The sequence below is a fragment of the Homarus americanus genome, unplaced genomic scaffold, assembly GCF_018991925.1.
Source record: "Homarus americanus isolate GMGI-L3 unplaced genomic scaffold, GMGI_Hamer_2.0 scaffold39559, whole genome shotgun sequence".
Lineage (NCBI taxonomy): Eukaryota > Metazoa > Arthropoda > Malacostraca > Decapoda > Nephropidae > Homarus > Homarus americanus.
Window position 1 is genome coordinate 9200 of NW_024715693.1, and position 11060 is coordinate 20259.

Below are 11060 nucleotides of genomic sequence, written 5' to 3' on the forward strand. Positions count from 1 at the left end.
TCACACACTTGCGACGTTCCATGTTTTGTTAATTTCAGAGTAATTACAAATCATGCAGGTGTAGATATGCAATATCATGAATCAGCAAACTGAAACAAACAAAAAAGCACAAATCAGGACAAAATAATTGCATAAGTGGAGCCAATGAGCATATAAATTACTGTATGAATAGCATGGTACACTAAATATATAGATATGCTGGTTCTGGAAAACTGAGCCTGATACAGCTATACGAATGTCATAATTGAGTTCAGCACATACAATTACACTAGAATCAGACTGTTTTGATCCAGAACCATGAGAATTGGGTTCAAAGTTCTGTTAGCCAGCTAGTCAGTCATTACTACTGATTGACATTCTTAGAGCTTAATGACGCACTTAGTATGTAAATTTATTGAACTTAGAGCTTCTGATCTTCCTTATGAACTTTTAGCTGAACATGATCTATTATATGAACTTAAGAGTCGATCTTGAAATACCACTTCAACATAAACCTCTCAAACTTAGAGCTAAACTTGGTGTTACTTCTTGTTACTTCCCGAACTCCATTACTAGAGCTTAGAGCTGAGTGTGTGAGTCCTTGGTGAGCTCTTCCTCCTGCCGACCACCACCTCCAGGCAGAACACAAGGGTAGCCAATTGGAGACCAGCACCCAGCAGCACAAACATACCCTGACGAAGATATGAGGAGTTGTACTATAGGTTCCAGCAGACTAGTTCGTACTCTTATCTCTCTCTCTCTCTCTCTCTCTCTCTCTCTCTCTCTCTCTCTCTCTCTTTCTCTCTCTCTCTCTCTCTCTACTTACCCATAGGTTGCTGAAGGCAAGAGAGGTCCTAACAGTGATCTTGGAGGGAGCAAATCGACATATTCTACTGTGACGTAAAGTTGAGAAGAGCCAGTGTTCATAGAGGCCGAACTCCACAAGAGAACGAAGCCTGAAACACAACACAACACAACACATAACATAAGACACACATATACACACATACAGCACAAACACAACACAAAACACAACACATAGGGAATGAAAGTACCTGTTAGAAAGTACATGAGAGGGGAGGAAAGTATCTTCAACGAAATTAATCATCAATATCAATCCTAATTAACCAGCATTAACTACTCATTATACCACCACTAACTACCCTGTTTAAGGATTCATAGCTACCACAAATAAACTTAAAAAAAACTAACTTTACTTAACTATGATGAAATTCTCTAATTAACCAACATTAATCACTCTAATTATCCATCATCACCTCGCCTGTCATCAGCACCTCACCTGTAATCAGCATCTCACCTGCGGTTAATTAGTGATATGATGGGACTTCCTTTTTGGACAACCATACAGTGGCTGGATGACATAAATCTTTGTTTCCCCTTGTAGAAATCACACCGACCTGTAGCATATAAAGAAGGGGAAGAAGGAGGGGCAGAAGGAGGATGGTAATGAAGGAGGGTGAAGAGGAAGGAGGAGGAGGAAGATGGAGAAAGAGGGACACAAGTGGAGGAGGATTATGAGGGGGATAGAGAGGGGAGATGAAGGCGGTAGTGGAGGAGGAGAAGGATGGAGATGTAGGAGAAGGTGGAGTAGAAGGATAGGGAAGGAGTAAGAGGGGGAGGAGAAGGAATAAGAGGAGGAGGAAGAGAAGGAATAAATGGAGGAGGACGACGAACAGGAGTGGGAGGGGGTATCGTTAGTCTAGGCTATCATAGAGAAACTTTAATCATGAGTTACCAGTAAATGTCTTGTAATAAAACAAGTAATAAAGTTTTAAACATTGTAGGACACATTTCTGGTAAACTTTAAATGTTGTTCAAATCGATGTAGTAAGTTCTAAATATTGAAGTAAACAATGATAGGGATTATTAAAAGCTTTTGTAAACAGTTTATTGTGATTTATTAGTATTATTCAACACGACAAACCTAGCCTCTGAGACGGTAGAGGTGAGAGACCTAAGGTATGAGACGGTAGAAGTGAGAGACCTAACCTGTGAGACGGTAGAGACGACAGACCTTTCCTTTCAGACGGTAGAGGTGAGAGACCTAAACTATGAGACGGAAGAAGTGAGAGACCTAACCTAAGAGACCTAACCTAAGAGACGGTAAAGGTGAGAGACCTAAGCTAAGAGACGGTAGAAGTGAGAGACCTAACCTATGAGACGGTAGAAGTGAGAGACCTAACCTAAGAGACGGTAAAGGTGAGAGACCTAAGCTAAGAGACGGTAGAAGTGAGAGAACTAACCTATGAGACGGTAGAAGTGAGAGACCTAACCTGTGAGACGGTAGAGGCGAGACACCTATCCTTTGAGACGGTAGAAGTGAAAGACCTAACCTAAGAGACGGTAGCAGTGAGAGACCTAACCTAAGAGACGGTAGAAGTGAGAGACCTAACCTGTGTTGAGGTAGAGGTGACAGACCTAACCTAAGAGACGGTAGAAGTGAGAGACCTAACCTAATAGACGGTAAAGGTGAGAGACCTAACCTAAGAGACGGTAGAGGGGAGAGACCTAACCTATGAGACGGTAGAAGTGAGAGACCTAACCTAAGAGACGCAGAGGTGAGAGACCTAACCTATCAAACGGTAGAGGTGGAGACCTAACCTATGAGACGGTAGAGGTGAGAGACCTAACCTATGAGACGGTAGAAGAGAGTGACCTTATCTATGAGACGGTAGAGGTGAGACACCTAACCTATGAGACGGTAGAAGTGAGAGACCTAACCTAAGTGAGAGACGGTAGAAGTGAGAGACCTAACGTATGAGACGGTAGAAGTGAGAGACCTAACCTAAGAGACGGTACAGGTGAGAGACCTAACTTATGAGACGGTAGAGGTGAGAGACCTAACCTATGAGACGGTAGAACTGAGAGACCTAACCTATGAGACGGTAGAAGTGAGAGACCTAACCTAAGAGACGGTAGAAGTGAGAGACCAAACCTATGAGACGGTAGAGATGAGAGATCTAACCTAAGAGACGGTAGAGGTGAGAGACCTAACCTCTGAGACGGTAGAGGTAAGAGACCTAACCTATGAGACGGTAGCGGTGAGAAACCTAACCTATGAGACGGTAGAGGTGAGAGACCTAACCTATGAGACGGTACAGGTAAAAGACCTAACCTATGCGACGGGAGAAGCGAGAGACCTAACCTAAGAGACGGTAGAGGTGAGAGACCTAACCTATGAGACGGTAGAAGCGAGAGACCTAACATAAGAGACGGTAGAGGTGAAATACCTAATCTATGAGACGGTAGAGGTGAGAGACCTAATCTATGAGACGGTAGAGGTGAGAGACCCAACCTAAGAGACGGTAGAAGTGAAAGACCTAACCTAAGAGACGGTAGCAGCGAGAGACCTAACTCTAAGAGACGGTAGAAATGAGAGACGTAACCTAAGAGACGGTAGCAGTGAGAGACCCAACCTAAGAGACGGTAGAAGTGAGAGACCTAACCTGAGTTGAGGTAGAGGTGAGAGACCAAAGACGGTAGAAGTGAGAGACCTAACCTATGAGACGGAAGAAGTGAGAGACCCAACGTATGACACGGGAGATGTGAGAGACCTAACCTATGAGACGGTAGAGGTGTGAGACCTAACCTATGAGACGGTAGAAGTGAGAGACCTAACCTAAGACGCGGTAGAATTGAGAGACCTAACCTATGAGACGGTAGAAGTGAGTGACCTAACCTATGAGACGGTAGAGGTGAGTGACCTAACCGAAGAGACGGTAGAATTGAGAGACCTAACGTATGAGACGGTAGAAGTGAGAGTCCTAACCTAAGAGACGGTACAGGTGAGAGACCTAACTTATGAGACGGTAGAGGTGAGAGACCAAACCTATGAGACGGTAGAAGTGAGTGACCTAACCTATTAGATGGTAGAAGTGAGTGACCTAACCTATGAGACGGTAGAGGTGAGAGACCTAACCTATGAGACGGTAGAAGTGGGAGACCTAACCTATGAGACAGTAGAGGTGAGAGACCTAACCTATGAGACGGTAAAATTGAGTGACCTAACCTATGAGACGGTAGAGGTGAGAGACCTAACCTATGAGACGGTAGAAGTGAAAGACCTAACCTATGAGACGATAGAAGCGAGAGACCTAACCTAAGAGACGGTAGAGGTGAGAGACCTAACCTATGAGACGGTAGAACTGAGAGAGCTAACCTTTGAGACGGTATAAGTGAGAGACCTAACCTAAGAGACAGTAGAAGTGAGAGAACCAAACCTATGAGACGGTAGAGGTGAGAGATCTAACCTAAGACGGTAGAGGTGAGAGACCTAACCTATAAGACGGTAGAGGTGAGAGACCTAACCTATGAGACGGTAGAGGTGAAAGACCTAAGCTATGAGACGGTAGAAGCGAGAGACCTAACCTAAGAGACGGTAGAGGTGAGAAACCTCACCTATGAGACGGTAGAAGCGAGAGACCTAACCTAAGAGACGGTAGCGGGGAGAGACCTAACCTATGAGACGGTAGAGGTGAGAGACCTAACCTAAGAGACGGTAGAGGTGAAAGACCTAACCTAAGAGACGGTAGAAGTGAGAGACGTAACCTGTGAGACGGTAGAAGTGAGAGAACTAACCTAAGAGACGTTAGAAGTGGGAGACCCAACCTATGAGACGGTAGATGTGAGAAACCTAACCTATGAGACGTTAGAAGTGAAAGATCTAACCTATGAGACGATAGAAGCGAGAGACCTAACCTAAGAGACGGTAGAGGTGAGAGACCTAACCTATGAGACGGTAGAACTGAGAGACCTAACCTTTGAGACAGTAAGTGAGAGACCTAACCTGAGACGGTAGAGGTGAGAGACCTAACCTAAGAGACGGTAGAGGTGAGAGACCTAACCTATGAGACGGTGAAGGTGAGGACCTAACCTATGAGACGGTAGAGGTGAAACCTAACCTATGAGACGGTGAGGTGAGAGACCTAACCTGTAAGGACGGTAGTAGAGGAGAGACCTAACCTATGAGACAGGAGAAGTAGAGACCTAACCTAAGAGACGGTGAGGTGAGACCTAACCTATGAGACGGTAGAAGTGAGACCTAACCTATGAGACAGTGAAGTGAGACCTAACCTATGAGACGGTAGAAGTGAGAGACCTAACCTATGAGACGGTAGAGGTGAGAGACCTAACAGAGACGGTAGAAGTGAGAGACCTAACCCTGAGACGGTGGAGGGACCTAACCTAGAGACGGTAGAAGTGAGAGACTAACCTAAGAGACAGTAGAAGTGAGACCTAACCTAGAGACGGTAGAAGTGAGAGACCTAACCTGGAGTTGAGGTGGGGTGAGACCCCTAGAGACGGTAGAAGTGAGACCTAACCTATGGACGGAAGAAGTGAAAGACAACCTATGACACAGGAAGTGAGAGACCTAACCTATGAGACGGTAGAGGTAGAGACCTAACCTATGAGACGGTAGAAGTGAGACCTAACCTAAGACAGTGGAAGTGAGAGACCTAACCTATGGAGACGGTAGAAGTGGAGACCTAACCTATGAGACGGTGAGGTGGAGAGACCTAACCAGAGACGGTAAGTGAGAGACCTAACCTATGAGACGGTGGGGAGTGAGAGACCTAACCTAGAGACAGGTAGAGGTGAGAGACCTAACCTATGAGACGGTAGAGGTGAGAGACCTAACCTATGAGACGGTAGAAGTGAGTGACTAACCTATGAGACGGTAGAAGTGAGAGACCTAACCTATGGAGAGTAGAGGTGAGAGACCTAACCTATGAGACGGTAGAAGTGGGAGACCTAACCTAGAGACAGTAGAGGTGAGAGACCTAACCTATGAGACGGTAAAGTGAGAGACCTAACCTATGAGACAGGTAGAGGTGAGAGACCTAACCTATGAGACGGTAGAAGTGAGAGACCTAACCTATGAGACGGTAGAAGTGAGACCTAACCTTGAGACGGTAGAAGTGAGAGAACCTAACCTATGAGACGGTAGAGGTGAGAGACCTAACCTAAGACGGTAGAGGTGAGACCTAACCTATAAGACGGTAGAGGTGAGAGACCTAACCTATGAGACGGTAGAGGTGAGAGACCTAACCTATGAGACGATAGAAGCGAGACCTAACCTAAGAGACGGTAGAGGTGAAACCTAACCTATGAGACAGTAGAAGTGAGAGACCTAACCTAAAGGACAGTGGAGGTGAGACCTAACCTATGAGACGGTAGAGATGAGACCTAACCCTGTAAGAGACGGTAGAGGTGAAGACCTAACCTAAGAGACGGTAGAAGTGAGACCTAACCTGTGAGACGGTAGAAGTGAGAGACCTAACCTAAGAGACGTTGAAGTGAGGAGACCTAACCTATGAGACGGTAGAGATTAGAGACCTAACCTAGAGACAGTAGAAGTGAGACCTAACCTATGAGACGGTAGAGGTGAGAGACCTAACCTAAGAGACGGTAGAGTGAGAGACCTAACCTATGAGACAGTAGAGGTGAGACCTAACCTATGAGACGGTAGAGGTGAGAGACCAGCCTAGAGACGGTAGAAGTGAGAGACCTAACCTATGAGACGGTGAAGTGAGAGACCTAACCTATGAGACGGTAGGAGGTGAGAGACCTAACCTATGAGACGGTGAGAGTGAGAGACCTAACCTATGAGACGGTAGAGGTGAGAGACCTAACCTATGAGACGGTAGAGGTGAGACCTAACCTAAGAGACGGTAGAGGTGAAGACCTAACCTGAGACGGTAGAAGTGAGAGACCTAACCTATGAGACGGTAGAGGTGAGATACTAACCTATGAGACGGTAGAGTGAGACTAACCTATGAGACGGTAGAAGTGAGAGACCTAACCTATGAGACGGTAGAGGTGAGAGACCTAACCTATGAGACGGTAGAAGTGAAGACCAAACCTAAGAGACGGTAGAGTAGAGAACCAAACCTATGAGACGGTAGAGGCGAGATCTAACCTAAGACGGTGAAGGTGGAGAGACCTAACCTATGAGACGGTAGGTGAAGGACTAACTATGAGACGGTAGAGTTGAGACCTAACCTATACGACGGTAGAGGAGGTGAGAACCTAACCTAGAGACGGTAGAGGTGAAAGACCTAACCTATGAGACGGGAGAAGCTGAGAGACCTAACCTGAGAGACGGTGGGGTGAGACCTAACCTATGAGACAGTAGAACTAGAGACCTAACCTATGAGACAGTAGAAGTGAGAGACCTAACCTTTGAGACAGTAGAAGTGAGAGACCTAACCTGTGAGGACAGTAGAGGTGAGACCTAACCCCTAAGAGACGGTGAAGTGAAGACCTAACCTAGGACAGTGGCAGCGAGACCTAACCTAAGAGACGGTGGGAAATGAGAGCAACAACCTGAATGCAGTAGCAGTGAGAGACCTAACCAAGAGACAGTAGAAGTGAGAGACCTAACCTGGAGTTGAGGTAGAGGTGAGACCTAAGAGACAGTAGAAGTGAAACCTAACCTATAGGACGGAAGAAGTGAGAGACCAACCTATGACACAGGAGGTGTGAGAGACCTAACCTATGAGACAGTAGAGGTGAGAGATAACCTATGAGACGGTAGAAGTGAGACCTAACCTAAGACGCGGTAGAATTGAGGGCCTAACCTGTGGGACGGTGGAAGTGAGTGACCTAACCTGTGAGATGGTAGAGGTGGTGAAGCCTAACCGAAGAGACAGTAGAAGTGAGAGACCCTAACGTATGAGACGGTAGAAGTGAGAGACCTAACCTGAGAGACAGGTACAGGTGAGACCTAACTTATGAGGACAGGAGAGGTGAGAGACCTAACCTATGAGACGGTAGAAAGTGAGTGACCTAACCTATTAGATGGTAGAAGTGGTGACCTAACCTATGAGACAGTGAGGTGAGAGCCTAACCTATGAGAGGAGACGGTGAGACCTAACCTGTGAGACGGTAGGGGTGAGAGACCTAACCTATGAGACGGTAGGGGTTAAAAGACCCTAACCTATGGGACGGTAGAAGCGAGAGACCTAACCTAAGAGACAGTAGGGGTGAGACCTAACCTGAGACAGTAGAACAGAGACCTAACCTGTGGGACGGTAGAAGTGAGAGACCTAACCTTTGAGACGGTAGAAGTGAGAGACCTAACTATGAGACGGTGGAGGTGGGAGACCTAACCTAAGAGACGGTAGAAGTGAAAGACCTAACCTAAGAGACGGTGGCAGCGAGAGACCTAACCTAAGAGACAGTAGAAATGAGACGTAACCTAGAGACGGTAGCAATGAGACTAACCTAAGAGACGGTAGAAGTGAGAGACCTAACCTGGAGTTGAGGTAGAGGTGAGAGACCTAGAGACGGTAGAAGTGAGACCTAACCTATGAGACGGAAGAAGTGAGGCCAACCTATGACACAGGAGATGTGAGAGACCTAACCTATGAGACGGTAGAGGTGAGAGACCTAACCTAAGAGACGATAGAAGCGAGAGACCTAACCTAAGAGGCGGTAGAGGTGAGACACAACCTAAGACGCAGGTAGAGTTAGAGACCTAACCTATGAGACAGTGAAAGTGAGTGTAGAGACCTAACACGTATAGGACAGTGAAGTGAGAGACCTAACCTTAGAGACGGTAGAAGTGGGTGACCTAACCTAGTAGATGGTAGAAGTGGGTGACTAACCTGTGGGACGGTGGGGTGAGACCTAACCTATGAGACAGTAGAGGTGGTAGACCTAACCTATGAGACAGTAGAGGTGAGAGACCTAACCTGATGGACGGTAGAAGTGAGTGACCTAACCTATGAGACGGTGAGAGGTGAGTGACCTAACCAGAGACAGTTGAAGTGAGAGACCTAACGTGTGAGACGGTGAAGTGAGAGACCTAACCTAGGGACAGGTGGGTGAGATGCCTGCTATGAGGACGGTGGGGTGGGGAGACCTAACCTATGGGACGGTGGGGAGTGAGGTGAGCCTAACCTATTAGATGGTGAGAGTGGTGACCTGGCCTATGAGACGGGAGTGGGGTGAGAGACCTAACCTATGGGACAGTAGAGTGGAAACCTAACCTGTGGGACGGTGGGGTGAGAGACCTAACCTATGGGACAGTAAAAGTGGTGACCTGACCTATAGGACAGTAAAGGTGAGAGACCTAACCTGAGACGGTGAGAGTGAAGAGACCTAACCTATGAGACGATAGAGGCGAGAGACCTAACCTAAGAGACTGAGGTGAGAGACTGACCTGTGAGACAGGTAGAACTGAGAGATAACCTTTGAGACGGTGAAGTGAGAGACTAGCCAAAGAGACGGTAGAAGTGAGAGAACCAAACCCTATGAGACCAGTGGGGTGAGAGATCTAACCTAACACGGTGAGGTGAGAGACCTAACCTATGGAACAGTTGAGGTGGAGACCTAACCTATGAGACAGTGGCGGTGAGACTAACCTAAGACGGTAGAGGGTGAGGACCTAACCTATGAGACAGTGGGGTGAAAGACCTAACCTATGAGATAGTAGAAGCAGAGACCTACCTAAGAGACAGTGAGGTAAATACCTAACCTATGAGACAGTAGAGGTGAGAGACCTAACCTGTGAGACGGTAGAAGTGAGGGACCCTAACCTATGAGACAGTAGAGTGAGACCTAACCTATGAGACGGTAGAAGTGAGAGACCTAACAGCAGAGACAGTGAGGTGAGAGACCTATGAGACGGAGGTAGACTGAGAGACCTAACCTGTGTGACAGTAGAAGTGAGACCAACCTAAGACAGTGAAGAGAGAGACCAAACCTATGAGGTAGAGAGATGAAGCCTAACTAGGACAGTGAGGAGAGACCTAACCTCTGAGACAGTAGAGGTGAGACCCTAACCTGAGACAGTAGCGGTGAAACCTAACCTAGGGACAGTGGGGGTGAGACCTAACCATGTGAGACAGTACAGGTAAAAGACCTAACCTATGCGACAGAGAAGCAGAGACCTAACCTAAGAGACGGTAGAGGTGAGACCTAACCTATGAGACAGTGAAACGAGACCTAACATAAGACAGTGAGGTGGAAATACCTAATCTGAGACAGTAGAGGTGAGACCTAACCTAAGGACAGGAGAATGAGAGACTAACCTGAGACGGTAGAGTTTAGAGACCCTAACCTGATGGGACGGTAGAGTGAGAGACCTAACCTTAGAGACGGTAGAGGTGGGAGACCTAACCTATGAGACAGTGGAACTGAGAGACCCTAACCTAGGAGACAGGTAGAACTGAGAGAACCTAACCTAGGAGACAGTAGAAGTGAGAGACCAAACCTATGAGACAGTGAGATGAGAGACCTAACCTAAGAGACAGTGGGGGTGAGACCTAACCTGTGAGACAGTGGGGGAAGGGCCTAACCATGAGGACAGTAGAGGCGAGAGCCTAACCTATGAGACAGTAGAGGTGAGACACCTAACCTATAGAGACAGTAGAGGTGAGAGACCTAACCTATGAGACGTCAGAGGCGAGACCCTAACCTAAGAGACAGTGAGGTGAGACCTAACCTGAGACAGTAGAGACTGAGACCTAACCTATGAGACAGTAGAAGTGAGAGACTAACCTTTGAGACAGTAGAGTGAGGGCCTAACCTGAGACCAAGAGGTGGGGGCCTAACCTGAGACAGTAGAAGTGAAGACCTAACCTAGAGACGGTAGCAGCGAGAGACCTAACTAGGACAGTGAAATGAGACCTAACCTAAGAGACAGTAGAGTGAGAGACCTAACCTAGAGACAGTAGAAGTGAGAGACCTAACCTGAGTTGAGGTAGGGTGAGACCTAGAGACAGTAGAAGTGAGACCCTAACCATAGGACGGAAGAAGTGAGACCCAACCTATGACACAGGAGATGTAGAGACCTAACCTATGAGACAGACAGAGGTGAGAGACCTAACCTATGAGACAGTAGAAGTGAGACCTAACCTAAGACACAGTAGAGATTGAGAGACCTAACCTATGAGACAGTAGAAGTGAGTGACCTAACCTATAAGACAGTAGAGGTGAGAGACCTAACCTAAGAGACAGTAGAAGTAAGAGACCTAAACTATGAGACAGTAAGTGAGAGACCTAACCTAAGAGACAGTACAGGTGAGGGCCTAACTTATGAGCAATACGTAACT

General features: G+C 46.9%; 1 protein-coding gene across 1 annotated transcript; it reads right to left on the bottom strand.

Annotated features, from left to right (window-relative positions):
* Positions 1-240: 240 nt before the first annotated feature.
* LOC121857931 lies at positions 241-1444 on the bottom strand. The gene is made up of 3 exons (XM_042354177.1): positions 1298-1444; positions 806-935; positions 241-671 (listed from the first exon to the last, which is right to left on the bottom strand). Exons 1-3 carry the CDS (start codon positions 1360-1362, stop codon positions 552-554), a joined length of 315 nt encoding a protein of 104 aa, XP_042210111.1. The 5' UTR covers positions 1363-1444; the 3' UTR covers positions 241-551.
* Between the last annotated feature and the right edge of the window lie 9616 nt (positions 1445-11060).